This window comes from Schistocerca cancellata, chromosome 2 (genome assembly GCF_023864275.1).
Source record: "Schistocerca cancellata isolate TAMUIC-IGC-003103 chromosome 2, iqSchCanc2.1, whole genome shotgun sequence".
Lineage (NCBI taxonomy): Eukaryota > Metazoa > Arthropoda > Insecta > Orthoptera > Acrididae > Schistocerca > Schistocerca cancellata.
This window is the reverse complement of record NC_064627.1, coordinates 439,576,680-439,598,831: the sequence shown is the minus strand read 5'-3', so window position 1 is coordinate 439,598,831 and position 22,152 is coordinate 439,576,680. Positions and strand designations below refer to the sequence as shown.

The 22,152-nt window shown below is 43.5% G+C and overlaps 1 protein-coding gene across 1 annotated transcript in view; it reads left to right on the top strand.

The window, feature by feature from the left end:
• The window catches only part of LOC126154853 (G-protein coupled receptor GRL101-like), a 373,478-nt gene that overhangs the window by 134,971 nt on the left and 216,355 nt on the right, over nt 1–22,152 (top strand). Inside the window, exons 8-9 of the mRNA XM_049916191.1 lie at nt 15,394–15,516; nt 15,802–15,918. Of these exons, the coding sequence (XP_049772148.1) occupies nt 15,394–15,516; nt 15,802–15,918 (240 nt within the window). The remainder of the gene's footprint in view (nt 1–15,393; nt 15,517–15,801; nt 15,919–22,152) is intronic.

The following is a 22,152-nucleotide window of genomic DNA, read 5'->3' as shown; positions in this document are numbered from 1 at the left end:
AACTCACCTTTAATGTATGCCACGTTCAGAAGAAAAATGTTTACATACCACGTGTCGTGTAGGTGGTGAAAGGTATATTTGTAGTAAGATTACGCTACCCGAGGACGGGAATTCATCCCTCGGGGACTTGCAGGCTCACGATCGATCTCCAAGGCATTAGCTGCGACAATAGAGCCATTACCTAGCAAACCGCAGCGCAGCAGCCGCAGGAATTATAACTAGGGCACGTGATGCAGCAAGCGGAGCGACACCACCGTAGCGTACGAAAAGCGTGTTCATTGTCACTTGCTATCCGTGTATCCCTGTGGAAAGTAATACGTGTCCTTCATGTTTTCTTCTGTAATCCCATGCCTGAATTGAGTTGAATAGAGGAAAAAGGAAACGAAACAAATACACTACTGTCCATTACTTACGGATCACTGGGATTTATAAAAAGTAACGCCTCACCGCGACGCTGTAAAAATTCAACTGCGTCGGGAAAACAAAAAAAATACGTGCCACATGATAGTATGAGGCAGCTAAGGACACCTGCAAAATATCGTTTGGGCAGATGTTTCTGACAAAATGATTCTGACGAGGAATCCATGGAAGGTGGTTTTATTGGAACCGAAGTCTGAACCAGAACTTGGAAAATCTTATTTTGTGTATCAGTAGTTACGTAATTACGATTTCTCAATTTCAAGAACTCTGCGTAAAATTATCATTTTATGTAGTCAAACAATCTAATTACGTTAATTAAAGGTTTCAGTGTCTAAGAGAAGTACCTATACTGAAAATAAAAATTAATGACGTTTATTTGATTTAGGATTCCACGTATTTTCAAACGATCTAACAGCGTTCAGAAAGGATAGGTTAAATGTAGCTGGTGGTGGAGTATTTACTGCTGTCAGAAGTAGTTTGCGTTGTAGTGAAATTGAAGTAGATAGTCCCTGTGAAATAGTATAGGTAGAAGTTATACCTGGCAATCGCCCTAAACTATTAAATGGATCGTTTTACCAACCCTCCCCCCCCCCTGCCCCATTCAGAAGATGTAGTTGGTGAACAGTTCAAACTTGAGTCTCATTTCAAATAGGTACCCCACTCATACAATTATAGGCGGTGGTGACTTCAATCTATCCTCGATATGCTGGAAAAAATTATACGTTGAAAGCTGGCGGCAGGCATGAAACGTCATCCGAAATCGTACTGAATGCTTTCCCAGAAAATTATTATGAACAATAGTTCATGAGCCCACACGAATCGTAAATGGTTGCGAAAGCATACTTGACTTCTTAGCAACAAATATTCCTGGACAAATAGCGAGTTCCGTGACGAATACAGGGATTAGCGACCACAAGGCAGTTGCTGCTAGGCTGAATGCCGTAACACCTACTACCATAAAAAAGAAACGCAAAGTATATCTATTTAAAAAGGGACAGTCTTCACTCCTTCTGGTCAGGTAAGCGTAGAAAAGTTTAGGAATGATTTCAGAGTGATAGTATCGACAGCAATTGAGAGATACATACAACATAAATTAATAAGTGATGGCACTGATCCCCCATGGTACACAAAACGGGTCAGATCGTTGTTGCAGAAGCAGCAAAAAAAGCATGCCAAATTTAAAAGAATGCAAAATCCCCAAGACTGACAAAGTTTTGCCGAAGTTAGAAATATAAAGCGTACTTGCTTTTAATAATTTGCACAACAGAACTCTGTCTGGAAATCTGGCAGAAAACTTAAAGAGATTCTGGTCATACAAAAGCACACCAGTGACAAGGGTCAAACAATACCCTCACTGCGTGATAACAAGCGTGAAGTCACTGATGAAAGTGCCACTAAATCAGAGTTATTAGACACGGTTTTCCGAAACTCCTTTACCAAAGAAGACGAAGTAAATATTCCTGAATTCCAACCAACAACAACTGCCAAGATGAGAGACATAGAAGCAGATATCCTCGGAGTAACGAAGCAGCTTAAATCAGTTAATAAAGGCAAGGCCTCGGTCCAGACTGTATAATAGTGAGGCTCCCCTCAGAGTATGCTGATAAAATAGCTCCATAGTTAGCAATTATATACAACCGCTCGCTCACAGAAATATCCATACGTAAAGATTGGAAAATTGCTCAGGCGACACCAATACCCGAAAAGGGAAGTAAGAGTACTCCGCTCATTGACAGGCCCATATCACTAACGTCGATTTGATGTAGGGTTTTGGAACATATATTGTATTCGAACATTATGAAGTACATCGAAGAAAACGATTTATTGACACATAGCACGGATCCAGAAAATATCGTTCTTGCGAAGCACAACTAACTCTTTATACTCATGAAGTTATGAGTGCTATCGACAGGAGATGTCAAATTGATTTCACATTTCTAGATTTCCAGAGGGCTTTTGACACCGTTCATGACAAGCTTCTTCTAACCAAACTGCGTACCTATGGAATATCGCCTCAGTTGTGCCACTGGATTCGTGATTTCCTGTCAGAAAGGTCACAGTTTTTAGTAATAGACGGAAAGTCATCCAGTAAAACAGAACTAATACCCGGCGTTCCCCAGGGAAGTGTTATAGGCCCACTATTGTTCCTGATCTATATTAACAACATAGGAGACAATCTGAGTAGCCGTCATAGATTGTTTGCAGATCATGCTGTCATTTGCCGTGTTGTGAAGTCATCGGATGACCAAAACGAATTGCAAAATGATTTAGATAAGATATCTGTATGGTGCGAAAAGTGGGAATTGACCTTGAGTAAAGGAAAGTGTGAAATTATCCACATGAGTACTAAAAGAAATACGTTAAATTTAGATTACACGATAAGTCACAGAAGCCCGAAGGCTGTAAATTCAACTAAATACTTAGGCATTACAATTACAAATAATCTAAATTGGAACTAGCACATAGATAATATTGTGGGTAGAGCAAAAAAAGACTGCGATTCATTGGTAGAACACTTTGTAAGTAGGCTGTTTATGTTTTCTTATTGGCAACGTTACGTAGCGCTCTATATGAAAATCACTGGCTGTGCTGTGTGCAGTCTGTGGCTAGTTTGCATTGTTGTCTGCCATTGTAGTGTTGGGCAGCTGGATGTGAACAGCGCGTAGCATTGCGCAGTTAGAGGTGAGCCACCAGCAGTGGTGGATGTGAGGAGAGAGATGGCGGAGTTTTGAAATTACATATATTATGACTTGTGATGATATTAAGGTAAATACATTTTTTGTTCTCTATTAATATCTTTCATTTGCTAACTATCCCTATCAGTAGTTAGTGCCTTCCGTAGTTTGAATCTTTTATTTAGCTGGCAGTAGTGGCGCTCGCTGTATTGCAGTAGTTCGAGTAACGAAGATTTTTGTGGGGTAAGTGATTTCTGAAAGGTATAGTTTAATGTTACTCAGGGCCATTCTTTTGCAGGGATCTTTGATAGTCAGATTGCGTTGCGCTAAAAATATTGTGTGTCAGTTTAAGCACAGTCTTGTATAATTGTTCAAAGGGGACGTTTCAACTTAGGTCTACTAAAGAAAATGCTTGTACCACGCTTGTCCGCCCTATTCTGAAGTATTGCTGTGCGGTGTGGGATCCGCATCAGATGGGACTGACGGATGACATCGAAAAACTACAAAGAAGGGCAGCTCGTTTTGTATTATCGCGAAATAGGGGAGATAGTGTCACAGACATGATACGTGAATTGGAGTGGCAGTTTTTAAACAAAGGCATTTTCGTTGCGACGGGATCTTCTCATGAAATTTCATTCACCAGTTCTCTCCTCAATTGGGAAAACATTCTGTTGGAACCCACCTACATAGGAAGAAATGATCATCATAATAAAATAAGAGAAATCAGGGCTCGAACAGAAAATTTTTTACCGCGTGCCGTTCGAGAGTGAAATGGTAGAGAGACAGCTGGAAGGTAGTTCATTGAACCCTCTGCCAGGCACTTTATTGTGAATAGCAGAGTAATCACGTAGATGTAGATGAAGAAGTACTTCTGAATAAAGGTTTTTTCATATTTACCGGTTTCTCAGTTCATGTAGCATGACAGAGATTGAGAATGGTGTAGTAACACTTCTATCTTGTTCTTATTGTTCTACAGTGTTTACGGATTTTAAATGTCCTGCCAAAGAAAGTGAAGCGCCCAGAACGCGGGAAAGGAAATATGAATACGACGCCATTCATCAATAGTCCATGCTTTCTGCCAATGGCACCTCGGCCATTTGTGTCGTTGTGCTACCGGCAGGCTACGCAGGGAACGGTAATTCTCTGAGTGAACTGTTGCTAGTCTCAGGCACACAGAATGTTGCACGGAGTCCTGGCACAGATTCGAAGAGGTTACGATGTTCTTGGTGCACAATACGGCGATCCTGCATTGTAGTTGTCAGATGCGATAGGCCGGAACACAGGCCTTCACTTTCCCTTACAGTCTGAAGTCGGACCACTGTCACATCCGAGTGCCCCACAAATCAGGATACCCACTATTGGACCAGCTGGTCAAGTAGAGAACCGCAATGAAGCCCCTTTCAAACACTGCCGTGTGCTGAGGACGCTCCCTCACACGAGTACGCGGCATCTCTGTTTCTTCCGTAGTGATCGCACAAGATATGACGCTTGTCACGTCCCTTGCATACCCTACCACGGCTGGTAATAGCACTAAACATAACAAGACTAATGCACTGCCACAGAGAGTTGCAACTCTAACAACATACATACCTGCCGATGGTGTATACTTGTACGAAGGTACCATGCCTTCTTCACACTTCTCTTAATCAACGTCACGATTACCTGGAAGAGTCAGCAGCGGCAGACAGATGCCGATGCCTTACACATAGAATAACTAAACAGTACACGAATGGCTGAAATTAAAGACTAGCTATGAAAACCTTTCGATCTTCTGGTCGTCACGTGAAAGGTGCTTGTTGTTAATTTATATTTCCCCCATCCCATACATTCTTCTATTTTACATAAGGCGCTTAGAGAAAATTTTATTAATCCACACAACAGCGCACATACATGAGGCGATTACCAAACAGCGGCAGTCCTTTTTCGTCAGCCGAGGCAGATAGGGAGAAAGCATCGTAAATGAGCATAGAGCTGACACCGTTATCCTGCTATCAGATGTTTTGATTTTTGAAATTTGAAGTTCAAACTCTGAATCTTCACCTTCGGTAAAATGTATCTTCCAAAATAACAAAAATCCGAGGTTAAGATATTTCGCAGTCAGAACCAAATATTCGTTCAGCTATAGTTCTGAACAGATCAAAATGTCGTATGACATTACATGTCGCCAGATAATTGGCACCTTAATGGGCAGCACACAGAACATTACACAACAGCGTAACAGGCAGTAGCATCGTTATCTGGCCTTAATTGGCCGCAGACGTCCGTCCGCCAAAGCGCAGCCTAAACTCTTTGAGGGGCAAGAATATTTTTTTGAAAGAAAAGATATGATTGTTCAAAATTATAAAACTTCTTAACAAACAGAACAATTTATTTTAATGTAGTTTTACAATATTTTGCCCACTTCTTTAATTATAAGCAGTTACATTGTGGTTACCTCTGTTAACCGCCGCCGGCCGATGTAGCCGAGCGATTCTAGGCGCTACAGTCTGGAACCACGCGACCGCAGCAGTCGCAAGTTCGAATCCTGCCTCGGGCATGGATGTGTGTGATGTTCTTAGGTTGGTTAGGTTTAAGTACGTTCCAGCGGACTGATGACCTCAGAAGTTAAGTCCCATAACGCTCAGAGCCATTTGAACCATTTGTTAACCGCCGCCCATAATATTTATTTGTTGACAGACGGCGACTGGTGGAATGAAAAAGATTTCTTAGGATATTATTTACACAAGCAGCTCACAGCTACATTAGTATTGAGACTGAAATGTCTAAAAGCAAGTTTTGCCTTTTGGTAGGCGAAGAGACACATTACATGTTGAACACACCAGTCTCTCACTATCTGTGTTCCCACTCACATTTCTAGTTTTTCCTTCGTTAATTTATTTGTATAAATTAGGAACTTCAAATTATATGTATATTCACCATACAGCATCCACATTTCATACCGTCTCTCATAGCCCTTCTCCTTATTTACTCTGCCATTGAGCTCTAGCTCTTAATTTCTTCATTAAATGCTTTTTGATAAGGTCGATAGCATTTTGCAAATCTTTTATCGAAATTTCAACAAGTGGCCTAATTCTATAGCTTGTCAAAATCGGTCTGTCCTACTTTAGACATCATCAAGTTCTCATTTGAATGTGTGTGGACTCAGGATAAAACGGAATCGTTTTACAGTCATCAACCCACGTATATATGATTAATTAAATCTGGAGATGAGGATCGGTAAGCTCAATAACTTGGTAATTTTTGACATTCATAAATACATTGATATTTTAGATATCTCTGATCTTCAGTAGTTTTGGTGAAATACTTCCCTATTTTGTGGCAATCTTATTGACGTGAACTGTTACATATTTTACCACTTTATTACTAAAAAAAATCACCAAATATTTTAATGTGGTAACGAATGAAAGTTCTACATCTACATCTACATGGATACTCTGCAAATCACATTTAAGTGCCTTGCAGAGGGTTCATCGAACCACCTTCACAATTCTCTATTATTCCAAGCCCGTATAGCGCGCAGAAAGAATGAACACCTATATCTTTCTGCACGAGCTCTGATTTCCCTTATTTTATCGTGGTGATCATTTCTCCCTATGTAGGTCGGTGTCAACAAAATTTTTTTCGTTCGGAGGAGAAAGTTGGTGACAGGAATTTCGTGAGAAGATTCCGTCGCAACGAAAAACGTCTTTCTTTTAATGATGTCCAGCCCAAATCCTGTATCATCTCTGTGACACTCTCTCCAATATTTCGCAATAATACAAAACGTGCTGCCCTTCTTTGAACTTTATCGATGTACACCGTCAGTCCTATCTGGTAAGGATCCCACACGGCGCAGCAGTATTCTAAAGGAGGACGGACAAGCGTAGTGTAGGCAGTCTACTTAGTAGATCTGTTGCATTTTCTAAGTGTCCTGCCAATAAAACGCACTCTTGGTTAGCATTCCCCACAACATTTTCTATGTGTTCCTTCCAATTTAAGTTGTTCGTAATTGTAATACCTAGTTGTAGCTATATATGAAGATAGTATCTGTTCCCGAAGAACAGATGGTACCTGTTCTTTCGGGAAGAGATACTACCTTCATATATAGTTAAAATATGGCTACCCGGCCATTGACCTTCTTGGCGAACGCACATACTATGCCCCAACTCGTACGGGACATGGTAGATTAATCTGCCACAAGTAATGAGTGTGATGAGCAAACATCTATTAGGCGGATTAGGAATGTAGTGGTGTGGACATGTTGGGAATGTGGGTCTCACGGGGAGCATGCAAGAGGTAAGTCCCTGTAGGCGAACTATCGTGTGTACCCTCTGCGGTTCAGATGGATAGAGCGTCTGTCCTGTAAGCAAGAGATCCCCTGTTCGAGTCCCGGTGGGGGCACACACATTTTCAACATGTCCCCAGCGCTGTATATCAAAGCCTGTTTGCAGCTAGGGTGTTGATTTAATTATCATTTGAACCTAGTTGTACCCCGGTTGCGCGATGGTTAGCAGCACTAACCAAGATTAAAGAAACAAGAATATCAAAAGTCTCACTTAACTAATGCATTGAAATTCTTTGGCATGAAAAAAAATGACGTATGATAACAGTTACTTGAAAATGAAAATAGTATATATGAGAAAACTCTGATACTCAAAACATCACCAAATAAATCAGGCAAAACCGCTGCAAGCCAGCAAACGAACGGTAATGTGCCAACAATACGAAAACGAAAAGTGTGATATCCAGTTTCATGCTATATAGCGAGAACTCATTTAACTAACTGCGTTCCTCAGAACGAGAAGTGCTGTCGTAGCCAGCTACTACGCGTCTTAAAATAGTTGGTTAACATCGACAGCCATCGCCCCTGAAAGAGCGGAGACTCCGAGATAAATCAGTGTTATGGGCACTGTTGCCTCGCGGAACAAGCGGAATGTAATCGAAAATGTGTTGATGCACAGGTCAGAAAAAGTGCTGCTATCTTCTCTAAATTTGTTTATGGGAAGGAGAAGCGGACAACAATGCTGAGTTCGACGACGTAAAAATCATGAAGCGTGCTCTCAGGTAGCAATTTCTGCTAACTACACTACTTGATCAGACGTATCCGGATACCTGGCTGAAAGTGACTTACAAGTTCGTAGCACCCTCCATCGGTAATGCTGGAATTTAGTATGGTGTTCGCCCAACCTGAGCCTTGATGAGAGCTTCCACTTTCGCAGGAATACGTTCAATCAGGTGCTGGAAGGTTTCTTGGGGAATGGCAGCAGATTCTTCACGGATTGCTGCACTGAAGAGAGATATCGATGTAGGTCGGTGAGGCCTGGCCCGAATTCGAAGTTCCAAAACTCCCAAAGGTGTTCTGTACGATTCAGGTCAAGACTCTGTGCAGGCCAGACCATTACAGGAATGTTATTGTCGTGTAACTACTCCGCCACAGGCCGTGCTTTATGAACAGATGCTCGATCGTGTTGAAAGATGCAATCGCCATCCCCGACTAGCTCTCCAACAGTGGGAAGCAATAAGGCGATCAAAACATCAATGGAGGCCTGTGCTGTGATAGTGCCACGTGTAACAACAAGGGGTGCAAACCCCCTCCGTGAAAAACACGACCACACCATAACACCTCCGCCTCCTAATTTTACTGTTGGCACTACACACGCTGGCAGATGTTCACCGTGCATTCGCCAGACGCACAACCTGCCATCGGATCGCCACATTGTGTACCGTGATTCGTCACTCCACACAACGTATTTGCACTGTTCAATCGTTCATTTTTCACCCTCCTTACACCAAGCGAGGCGTCGTTTGGCATTTACCGGCGAGATCTGTGGTTTATGAGCAGCCGCTCGACCATGAAATCCAAGATATCTCACCTCCCACATAACTGTCATAGTACTTGCGGTGGATCCTGATGCAGTTTGGAATTCTTGTGTGATGGTCTGGATAGATATCTAACTATTACACATTACGACCCTCTTCAACTGTCGACGGCCTCTGTCAGTGAACAGACGAGGTCGGCCTGTACACTTTTGTGCTGTACGTCTCCCTTTACTTTTTCACTTCACTATCACATCGGAAACAGTGGACCTACGGATGTTTAGGAGTGTGGAAATTTCCCGTACAGGCGTATGACACAAGCGACACCCAATCACGTGACCACGTTCGAAGTTCGTGAGTTCCGCGGAGCGCCCCATTCTGCTCTCTCACGATGTCTAACGACTACTGATATGGGGTACCGGGCAGTAGGTGGCACCACAATGCACCTAATATGACATACGTATGTTTTTGGGGGTGCCCGGATACTTTTGTTGACATAGTGTATAAAGAGCAACAGAGATACTAACTCAGCAATTCTTGTTGACAAGAGTACAGTTCAACAGAGAAATTCCTAGAATAAACAGACTGCTTAGGTGATTGAGTTGTGTTTGTCATCTCGTGCGAACACAAACCAGACTGTCACTTTGTTTTTTAATTGTACCTGTCTACTTATTGTGTGTCTTCATCCGCATCGTCACCGCTGTGTTTTTATATTTTAAATTCCACAACTTCACGCCATTTTACAGTTTTGTTTTATAATGTCACCGTTTCATCGCCTTTTTTCTTGTTTTGTTTATATTCTCGTTATGTATTTTCAACTTTTCTGTAGGCTGTAGAGCAGCATATTACGCTGCTGCCAGTCCGCCCCCCTCCCCCTCGACGGAGGGGAGTGGGGGGTGGGGAAATCGAAATGCAATAAAGGGGAAAGAAACTGCTTATCGAAGAATTTTATGGATACGTGGTTCATCAGAATGTAGTCCGGTAGTAGTTTATTTATAGGGGACGTGCATAGATACATATCTGTTAATAAATGCTGGTGGCATAGTGGGGGAAGCTTTGGCGAGCAAAAAGTGGCGGTTAGGTGTAATGTTGTTGCTAAAAGTTAAAGGCGTAACAGCGTTCTTATTATAATGCTACCGAACATACGCCGACGCTATCTCTGTCTCTCTGTTTATCGGCCGTTAACATTACTGTATTTACATTACGATCGAGACCTCAGTTTACATTGTGAGACATACAATTTAAAGTATTATAAACTCGCAGAGCTTACACAAATGACATGTGCAGCTATTTAGCGTGTCAGTTAGCTGTGAAAGGAGTTTGTAAGTAAGGTTTTTCCCGGTACTGCGAAAACTGCTCGGTCAGAAAGCGTGAGCACTGCTAGAGGTTAGCAGTGGATATGACAACCCTGCAAGTAATTAAGGCAGGACTTATTGGTGTAGCCACAATAGCGAATTTACAGGGAAACAAGTCTTACATGTAGAGCTCTCCGTAACGTGGGTATTTATTTATTCATTGGAAATTTAAAGAACTGTCACTCGATATTTTAAAACAGGTCGTCTCTACTACGCTTTTCGTTTGTCATCGTTTCTGTGTGTGTAATTTTATTTTTCTATCTGCGACATCTAGCAGGGAGTAATACTTTTTCTAAATAAAAATAATTTGAGACTGAAAAATAAATAAAATTTTGTTGCTTTGAGAAGAATGTAAAATGGTGATAAGATAGAGGCCACATTTTTTTGTGCCATCACTGAAAGTGACAGGCGGTAAACACCTCGGAATGGTTTCTTCAACCTCTGACTGCCAGTGACAACAAAATAGTTGATACATAGTAGCAGAGAAATTGTATTGCTAACCCTATGCATTAACATCAGCTATTCCATGCCTGTGAGCAGTGTGCTGACCACACGCCTCTCTATCCGCATCCTCAGCTGAGGATGACACGGTGATCGGATGGTCCCAATGGGCCACTGGTGGCCTGAAGACGGAGAGCTTTTATTCCATGCCTGTACAACAGTAGGTGCTTCCTTGGGTGGATACCTCAAACATACCACGAATCATTCACAATATCGTCAACAGCTTTTCGAGAAATGGTAATTAACACAGGGCAATTACTTTGTTAGTGATTAACACAAAAAAATTTATACCGATTTATTAAGACAAAGTTGCTTTTTGATTTAAATATGAAAGTAGTTCTCTGTTATGCATTCTAGAGCTCTAGAAGAGATAATTACAGTAATATGCTGCTTGCGAATACACGCGGAGACAAATTAAAAAAAATGTACGCAAAGCCCAGAATTCCAAGGGCAACGAAATTACACTTAATCTGCGAATATAATACGACAGGGCGACTCACTGATGAGTCAGCTTGCTTGGTGTTATCTTGTGTTATGCTTCTTTTAGAAAAAACTTATAAAGAAACATTAACAAACATTATATTATGGTAACTTGCCGTTGTGCGTTTGTCAGTAATATTACGAACCATATCTATTTATTTAAAGAAATTGCACGTGTCTCAGTAAATTCTATAGTAAAACTTTTAACCAGATGGGAATACATGTGGCCATTGCCGACAACTTTTTGTAAACGTTGTTTCAGCATCTCGATCTTGACATATTTATTAGGTCGCACCTGCAAAGCAGTGACCAGATTTCCAAACTGAACCGCTGTCGTACTTTTCTTATAAACTTGTGTCAGTGACGCAGATATGGACCTGCTCTGCGACACAAATCGCGTCACTCTTAGCACTTGTAGTCTGAGTTAAAAGTTTGGAAAGCTGCGCCAGACAATGATATGTGTCTACTTTCCGTATAATTTGTTTCTCTCTTCGCAGCCCGCGACGACCATCGTTGTCGTCAGATTATCGATTTCAGTCAGTGGTCACCATCTTCAGATCCACAGCAAACAGGAGAACCAAATACAATTAATGGGCAACCTTTACTTTGTAAATAATAAATTACGATTTAATGTAAAGATGTTACTTTCATATAAGTAGAATACATGAGCTTACAAATACGAACAAGCATTCCTGTTTAAAATATAAAACCAGAGTGGCATTTGTGTGTTTGTAGGAGTTTGTGTTCTTTTGACACCCCATGGGTACTTATGAATAATTCTGTGCAGATAATTTTCGACATAGGCTCTACGCAGAATCTGCCAAGGGTAAACACGCAACATTCCCGATGAGAGACTTAAACTGCAAGGTGAATTCCAACAACATAAGAAATGCTTACACTTGCTCGAGTTATTGGCAGTCAGAGATTAAGAGCAGTTGGTCTGTGTATCACACATCGAGCTCAGGACTACGCAGGAATTCGCCCGTTTCGTGCGGTTTCAGTTTTTATAATGCTTCGGGTGTCATATTCGTCGACTGGACGGAAAACCACTAATCTTCCTTCGTTATTCCTCCTATCACACTTTTGTGGAAGAGACAGAGAGAGAGAGAGAGAGAGAGAGAGAGAGAGAGAGAGTTAAGTGAAACATTACCGGAAAAACGCAGAACGAGGAAAAGAAGCTTCACGTCCACTACTCTGAATTTATCACTGGTCCTCCCAATTGCGAGTCCAGTGTCATAAACTGCGCCACCTGTCTCGATCTCATAGAAAGAGGGAGTGCACGTTAATGGTAGTGGAACCCGGGTGAGGAGGCCATTATGTTTTTCTGCAATTGCACGTTTCAACCCGCACGTCTTCCTTGGTAGCCAGAAATTATTCTACCTCCCGGAGGCAAACTGGAAACACATATGACAAGGTTCAGAAAAACAGTTCGCGAGAGTTCTCTTTATGGAGGGGAATGCTCGTCCGCATGGAGCTACCGTTTCGGATGAACACCGTGCCGGGTCTAACAACCCTACCACAACAAAGGCCAGAATTTAATAAGGTTGTGGTGTTGCTCACGCTGCTAAATACTGCTTTTTCGGGCAACAACAGTCATATTATGTGGCAGATATCATTAGAGCACAGTTAATAAAGTCATTTCATGTAATAATTAAAAAGCTAGGCCCCCAATGTTTTTGTGCTTCCCACGCTGGTCTCGTCGAAAAATCATGGCTCAATCGTTGAAAATCTAGGTGGATTCCAAGCTCGGATGCAAAAAGACCTATATTTTATTCTGCTATATTCAAAAGTTATGTAGATGCCCTTCACAAACCATCCTTCAAGATTACACTTTTGCTGGACAATGGTGATGTAAAAAAATAATCAGCACTCCGAAATTAAGTTACACTTCCTTTTAATTACTTTTATTGAAATATCACGTGACACACAAACATCACTTCACAACACCAAACATACTTGAAAACATCTTCCTCACAGTCACTGTCCGCATCTCGTGGTCGTGCGGTAGCGTTCTCGCTTCCCACGCCCGGGTTCCCGGGTTCGATTCCCGGCAGGGTCAGGGATTTTCTCTGCCTCGTGATTACTGGGTGTTGTGTGCTGTCCTTAGGTTAGTTAGGTTTAAGTAGTTCTAAGTTCTAGGCGACTGATGACCTCAGATGTTAAGTCCCATAGTGCTCAGAGCCATTTGAACCATTTGAGTCTCACTGTCACTGTTAAAGTTCACATTTTATAAGCTGACGACAATATGCGTCTTTCCTACATTACTTCCAAGGCGTCCGACTCTCTAACAACTCAACAACTAACTAACTATCGCTTACGCGCCCAAAAATCAGAGTTACAAGGACGTCAAAGATCATAGTGACCAAAGAAAGGATACACATAAGAATAATATCATTGAAATATAAACATATTGATGTATCACATATGAAATAAAATCTGAACGTTGTCTCAGAAATACACTCCTGGAAATTGAAATAAGAACACCGTGAATTCATTGTCCCAGGAAGGGGAAACTTTATTGACACATTCCTGGGGTCAGATACATCACATGATCACACTGACAGAACCACAGGCACATAGACACAGGCAACAGAGCATGCTTAATGTCGGCACTAGTACAGTGTATATCCACCTTTCGCAGCAATGCAGGCTGCTATTCTCCCATGGAGACGATCGTAGAGATGCTGGATGTAGTCCTGTGGAACGGCTTGCCATGCCATTTCCACCTGGCGCCTCAGTTGGACCAGCGTTCGTGCTGGACGTGCAGACCGCGTGAGACGACGCTTCATCCAGTCCCAAACATGCTCAATGGGGGACAGATCCGGAGATCTTGCTGGCCAGGGTAGTTGACTTACACCTTCTAGAGCACGTTGGGTGACACGGGATACATGCGGACGTGCATTATCCTGTTGGAACAGCAAGTTCCCTTGCCGGTCTAGGAATGGTAGAACGATGGCTTCGATGACGGTTTGGATGTACCGTGCACTATTCGTGTCCCCTCGACGATCACCAGTGGTGTACGGCCAGTGTAGGAGATCGCTCCCCACACCATGATGCCGGGTGTTGGCCCTGTGTGCCTCGGTCGTATGCAGTCCTTATTGTGGCGCTCACCTGCACGGCGCCAAACACGCATACGACCATCATTGGCACCAAGGCAGAAGCGACTCTCATCGCTGAAGACGACACGTCTCCATTCGTCCCTCCATTCACGCCTGTCGCGACACCACTGGAGGCGGGCTGCACGATGTTGGGGCGTGAGCGGAAGACGGCCTAACGGTGTGCGGGACCGTAGCCCAGCTTCATGGAGACGGTTGCGAATGGTCCTCGCCGATACCCCAGGAGCAACAGTGTTCCTAATTTGCTGGGAAGTGGCGGTGCGGTCCCCTACGGCACTGCGTAGGATCCTACGGTCTTGGCGTGCATCCGTGCGTCGCTGCGGTCCGGTCCCAGGTCGACGGGCACGTGCACCTTCCGCCGACCACTGGCGACAACATCGATGTACTGTGGAGACCTCACGCCCTACGTGTTGAGCAATTCGGTGGTACGTCCAACCGGCCTCCCGCATGCCCACTATACGCCCTCGCTCAAAGTCCGTCAACTGCACATACGGTTCACGTCCACGCTGTCGCGGCATGCTACTGCGATGGAGCTCCGTATGCCACGGCAAACTGGCTGACACTGACGGCGGCGGTGCACAAATGCTGCGCAGCTAGCGCCATTCGACGGCCAACACCGCGGTTCCTGGTGTGTCCGCTGTGCCGTGCGTGTGATCATTGCTTGTACAGCCCTCTCGCAGTGTCCGGAGCAAGTATGGTGGGTCTGACACACCGGTGTCAATGTGTTCTTTTTTCATTTCCAGGAGTGTATGTTAAGTAGTTAACAGAAACAAAGTAGAATATAGCTGGTTTCGAGAGGTTCAGGTGAGGTGCCGTAATGGTTGCGTAATTCAAGTACCATTACACGGGGAAGATAGCCGAAGCACTGACTGTCCAGCTAGATTTCTGTAAGTGAAATCTACACCGGCGTAGAATGTGTGATGAAGAACAGGCTGCTGTAAGCAATACAATACAATACAATAAAACCGTTCTTTAAGATCACTATATAGTCGCCAGGTGCGGCGAACAACCTGGTGCGCTTCCTTAATGTGTCGGTGCCACTGCCCACAGCGTCGTCGTCTGTGGTCCTGACGGGGAAGTGGTTCACGTGCTCCGAGGGCCGGATGGTGCCGCAGGAGCTGCGCTGCGACTTCAAGTGGGACTGCCTGCTGGGCGAGGACGAGGACGGCTGCGGTGAGTCTCTGTGTGTGTCAGCTGAGCTGCCACCGACACGCACACACACACACTCGCACACTGCGACCAAACATTTTCCTACTATGACAGCTTAAATAACGGTTTTCTAAACTGAATGTTTGCATAGGGTAACCATCATTGCTTCCAATTTGCTATAGCTGCTTAAATAACGAGTGCGATGCCCAGATATGCTTACTTGTAATTAGTTGGCAATGTATTTAGTTGATCCTTAGGCAGACACTTCGTGAAAGTTGAAACTAACATACAACATGAATTTTTTTACAGAACGGATCCCGTGTTCTAAAAACGAATTCACGTGCAGCAATGGCCAATGTATCCCTATTGAAAGCCAATGTGATTTGAGATTTGACTGCTGGGACAAGAGTGACGAATTTAACTGCAGTAAGTACTCTCATAGAGATGAATTTTACTACATTATAAATCCCATATGCCGATTATTTCAGACGTCACGAGATGTTAAGTACCTGTCATTAAAAATAGTTTAACTACCATCGATTTTACATCATTAATTGGTTATAGTTACCATTATTACAGGCATAAGAGTTTAAATATTTAACAAGCTTTTAGCTACATGTTTTACTTACGCTAAGTAACTTTGAAGTGTTAAATAATTGAAAAAAATTTTAAGTATCATGTTGCGTGTTCTTTTACATTGTAAAATTCTGAAACTAGTATTTATTGCTCGTGTAGACTCCAGACATGTATACGTTCCTTGGCAACATAATTTCCGTCAGTATTTTATCTACAGTAAAGTGCTTCAGTAGAATCAAATGTTTCATGCATTTTGTAATTAACTACAGGCTCAACGGGACAGAATCGTCGTTGAGGTGAACCATTCGCTTCATTACTGTACACTCCACTCAGTTCCACAGTCGTCCGTCCAAACGCTGTGCTTTTGGTACTGCTGTAGATATTTTCCAATTTTCTGATTACCCATATCTCAAAGCTACAACTTTATTTTTGCATATGTAATACAATTACTGATTGTTGTTTACATCTTGATAGAGCCCTCAGTTATAGACTGAAGGAAAGAAGGGACATTAGGGTTTAGCGTCGCGTCGACTACAAGGTCCCTAGAGACAGTCAGTTCTAAACTGACTAAAAAAGATTTAAGTGTCTACCATAGGAAATGTTCGACGAAGTAATGCATCAGCACAATAGAATAGTTACTCGGCAAATGTTTCGAATGGCGGTAAATGGTTCGAATAGCTCTGAGCGCTATGCGACTTAACATCTGAGGTCATCAGTCCCATAGAACGTAGAACTACTTAAACCTAAATATCCTAAGGACATCACACACATCCATGCCCGAGGCAGGATTCGAACCTGCGATCGTAGAAGTCGCGCGGTTCCTGACCGAAACACCTAGAACCACTCGTCTTCAAAGGCCGGCAGTTACTCGGCAGGTTCTAATCATTAGACGGTGAACCAACAATATGACAACAATCCTGAAATATCAAATGGTCACACGCTGTGCTTTTCGCAGTATCACGCGATGGTGTCTCGCACGACGTGAAGTTGGTTTTTTCCTAAAAAAGACTACTGTGTAATGTAGCAGTACCTCTCTCATTCCCTCCTTCTCCCATAACCAAAACGTATAATCAATACCGACTGTGGAGCGTGCGTAAACAGTATACGGAGCGAGTTATTCGTATGAAATATATTCCTAGGATCGCATCGCTGCAACGAGTCAAAATCGATGTTACTAGTTTTTCTGTCTTAATTCTTCGAAATAAAGGAAAAGTCAATCATTCAAATTTGTGCTAAAAATTTGAGAATTTAGACACATTGTACGGCACGTGATACGCCCATTTCACGAGGTAGGTAGGATGATAATCGTTTCTCACAGTAAAGCAGAAAATAGAAGGGACCACTCAAGTACAGATGTTTAAGAAAAACCTTAATCTGAGATCAAGCAATGTTGCTAATGGCGTAATTCCAAATCTGTACGCCGCTTACGCATGAGCAACTCCAGTGCTGTACTCTCGACGAAAATAGCACCTCACTGTCTTAAGTGAATAATATCTGTGTTGAAATGCAGAAGCAAAACGCCATTTTTTACTGTGTTACGGCCATCTAGACCATACAAACATTGGGTAATGTACCACCAAGCGAGAGACTAGCTGCAACAGAGAGACCCCAAACAGCCACCACATTACAGGCAGCCTACATATGGCCCGAGTTAGACTTTTAGCTATGACAGGTAAATAAAAATTCTTGTGGATTCGCATGAATACACTCATGGAAATTGAAATAAGAACACCGAGAATTCATTGTCCCAGGAAGGGGAAACTTTATTGACACATTCCTGGGGTCAGATACATCACATGATCACACTGACAGAACCACAGGCACATAGACACAGGCAACAGAGCATGCACAATGTCGGCACTAGTACAGTGTATATCCACCTTTCGCAGCAATGCAGGCTGCTATTCTCCCATGGAGACGATCGTAGAGATGCTGGATGTAGTCCTGTGGAACGGCTTGCCATGTCATTTCCACCTGGCGCCTCAGTTGGACCAGCGTTCGTGCTGGACGTGCAGACCGCGTGAGACGACGCTTCATCCAGTCCCAAACATGCTCAATGGGGGACAGATCCGGAGATCTTGCTGGCCAGGGTAGTTGACTTACACCTTCTAGAGCACGTTGGGTGGCACGGGATACATGCGGACGTGCATTGTCCTGTTGGAACAGCAAGTTCCCTTGCCGGTCTAGGAATGGTAGAACGATGGGTTCGATGACGGTTTGGATGTACCGTGCACTATTCAGTGTCCCCTCGACGATCACCAGTGGTGTACGGCCAGTGTAGGAGATCGCTCCCCACACCATGATGCCGGGTGTTGGCCCTGTGTGCCTCGGTCGTATGCAGTCCTGATTGTGGCGCTCACCTGCACGGCGCCAAACACGCATACGACCATCATTGGCACCAAGGCAGAAGCGACTCTCATCGCTGAAGACGACACGTCTCCATTCGTCCCTCCATTCACGCCTGTCGTGACACCACTGGAGGCGAGCTGCACGATGTTGGGGCGTGAGCGGAAGACGGCCTAACGGTGTGCGGGACCGTAGCCCAGCTTCATGGAGACGGTTGCGAATGGTCCTCGCCGATACCCCAGGAGCAACAGTGTCCCTAATTTGCTGGGAAGTGGCGGTGCGGTCCCCTACGGCACTGCGTAGGATCCTACGGTCTTGGCGTGCATCCGTGCGTCGCTGCGGTCCGGTCCCAGGTCGACGGGCACGTGCACCTTCCGCCGACCACTGGCGACAACATCGATGTAGCGGTACGTCCACCCGGCCTCCCGCGTGCCCACTATACGCCCTCGCTCAAAGTCCGTCAACTGCACATACGGTTCACGTCCACGCTGTCGCGGCATGCTACCAGTGTTAAAGACTGCGATGGAGCTCCGTATGCCACGGCAAACTGGCTGACACTGACGGCGGCGGTGCACAAATGCTGCGCAGCTAGCGCCATTCGACGGCCAACACCGCGGTTCCTGGTGTGTCCGCTGTGCCGTGCGTGTGATCATTGCTTGTACAGCCCTCTCGCAGTGTCCGGAGCAAGTATGGTGGGTCTGACACACCGGTGTCAATGTGTTCTTTTTTCCATTTCCAGGAGTGTATTTTTGAAACAACCTTTCTAGTACGGATACCGAGAAGAATTTGATTCCAGGTGTGGCAGAGAACTGAATTTCTGTCATGGCATTACTCGTAAAAAAAACTATAAATCTTTGATGTGTCGTTACTGCGCAGAAACAGTTTCCATTCCTTTGACACAAACGTAGATAGTATTGCTACATTCGGGAGATTACCTGCAACTTGATTAAATTTCATATGATATGGAGATATACTCTCCATGAAGAAGTGTACCGAGTGTCATGGGGCAGTAGTTAGCAAGCTGGACTCCCGCATTTGGAAGGACGACGGTTCAAATCCGCGCCCAGCCATCCTTCTTTAGCTTTTCCTTCATTTCCCTAAATCGCTCCAGCACAGCCGGAATAGTTCCTTTGAAAAGATATGGCCGACTTTCTTCCACTCTTTGAAAAAATCCGAGTTTGGGCTCCGTCTCTAATGAGCTCGATGTCGACAGCACATTGAACCTTAATGTTCCTTCCATTTTTCCTCCATAAAGTAATTGTATTAATGAAGGAGGATGTCGCGGGTGAGCAGAAGTTATCGCGCGGAAGACGTGCCTGAAGAGGTATGAACAAATATGCCGTATCTGTCAATATCTAATGCGGTATCATCAAGCGACGTCCCTTAGGACTATTCCTACTACCACGAAGACTAACAGGATAAGTAATTTGCGTTACACATAACGATTTCGCCACAGTTATTCAACGACTGTAATGGGTCCGGTTGTTTGATGGTCTCGAGCGCCTGTGCACTTCTGCGCAACATTATGATCTCAAATACATAAAAATGAATATTTGTTTGATGGTCTCCTATGCGTAGGTGGCGTATAAGCTCAACACAGGAACGTCCCGTGCAGTTTCAATAAAATTTTATGTCTACATGACTCATTTTCATAATAATTTCACTAAAAATATTGTGGGGGTAATATACCCTAATCATCCCTACTTGGTGGATATGGGGGTGAGAGGACTTCACATGTAGTGTAAATCAGGGTATTATGGTGAACAAAAAATTTGGACCTCGTAGAAGACAAGAAATTGTTTATTTAAACAAAAACACTCTCGTTTCACAAAATACATAAGTAACACATTAACAGTACCACATCCTCTTTAAGGCACTACAAAAGTTAAAAATAAACAATACTTATTTTTATCAATTTCACCATTTCACCCATGTAATGCCCTTTGGCGAATGCTCTTTGGGTGAAATGGTGAACTTATTTCCCCTCCTTTTTGCCACATACGTCACGCATAGATTCATATTTTGAACAGTCTTCACGCAGCCAATGTTGGCAGCTACTACATTTGATCCAATCCACATCCCTTTTTAGTGTAACTGTACAGTTCCCCGCACCCTACACAACAACACTCTTCACCATCCACGTCGTCATTATCGTCATGCAATTGGATATCCAGCGACGAGTCGACTGATAATTCCTTTGGTAGTCTCTTTGGTTACGGTTTTTCCTTTGGTTACGGTTTTTCCTTTGTTTACGGTTTTTCCTTTGGTTACGGTTTTTCCTTTGGTTACGGTTTCTCCTTTGGTCCCCTTTTTAACATCTGCTCTACTCTTCCCTGACTCATTTTGCTGTTTTCTGTTTCGCAGGTTGTCGATGTTTTCTGGAGAAGTCAAAACCTCAGCTAAAGCTCTGGACTTCTTCCTTGCAGATGAAACTTTATCTAGGATAGGTATCGGTGAAATGTGGTCCAAGAGTTTGACAGGGGTTATATTTGATTCTTCTGTTGCCATTGTCGAAGTCATATCTGTTGCTTCTGATGAAGACTGCATGTTTTCCTGTGGATTTTCCGCCCGTTGCGAACAGCCCAGTTGTGGTTAAGCCCGTATGTGTTCAAGTCCCTGATCGTTATCTTCGTCTGCAGTTCTTCTTCCGAGGGATTAGGTATCTCTTGCCAGTCCGAACAACTTGGTAGAGGTGAAATAGGTCTGTTTTCATGTCGTTCGTTGTTTTCCTGATGTTGATCTGAAGCTGATGTTAAAAACACATATTCGGGGATGACATCAGGATTAAACGTGATGATTCCTGTGCTTCTGAACACCGATATTGCATTCTCTGTCGTAGCTGCTTCTACCCATGCCTGTTTGTAAGCAGTCCTCCGAATACTAGTATGGAAATTTTTCTATCTGGATTCATTTTAATGTACGAATTGCAAGCATTGTAATAATAGGATTTCAGATTAAAAAATTCTCTGTGTAGCGGCTGCAGATAGTGTGTGGTGTGGCTTTGTAGACAGAGCAAAATTATGTTTCTTTCTTCTGCAAACTCTAATGTATCCATGCTGCTGCAATGAGAGCTACGTACATCCAAAATAAGCACGACTGTTCCCTCAGGCTTCCTCGGTGCAAAATGGTTCCTTAGCCACAGAAGAAAAATATCAATTGTTACGTACGCCGCATTTTGTGACATGAAAATCGTGGAACCCGGCGGCATACGTCCTTGTACTCGGCCTTTTCATTGTTTCCCTTCAAAACACAACCTGGGGGTAAAAACATGCCCTCTCCATTGCAGCAAGCGATTACAGATATGGTTTCACCCTTTTCACCGGATGTCATCACTGGACCCCTTCACTCCCAACACGTAACCTGGTCTATTATTCAGCTGAAGTCCGGACTCATCTACGTTGAATATATTTTCCGGCTTATCAAGGAAGTTATGCTCAACCAAGATGTTCTGCAGCAATGAAAAACAGTCTGAAACGTTTTTCATACTTAAACCCCTTGACCGTGCTTGTGAAAATCCTTCCAATTTGCGGATTGAGAGTTCCAGATTTCTTTTTAAGAATAAATGTAGCCCGTCCAGTCCTGCAATTTCCTTTTCTCGGCTACATTTTTTATGTTGGTTATATTTCTCAGCTAGTTTATATGCCATGGTACGTACTTCTGTCCTTGTCGGTGCAAATGGGAAGTTTTGTAATTTTATGATATGTTTTACCAACTTTTTCTCACATTCTTGTGCTAGTA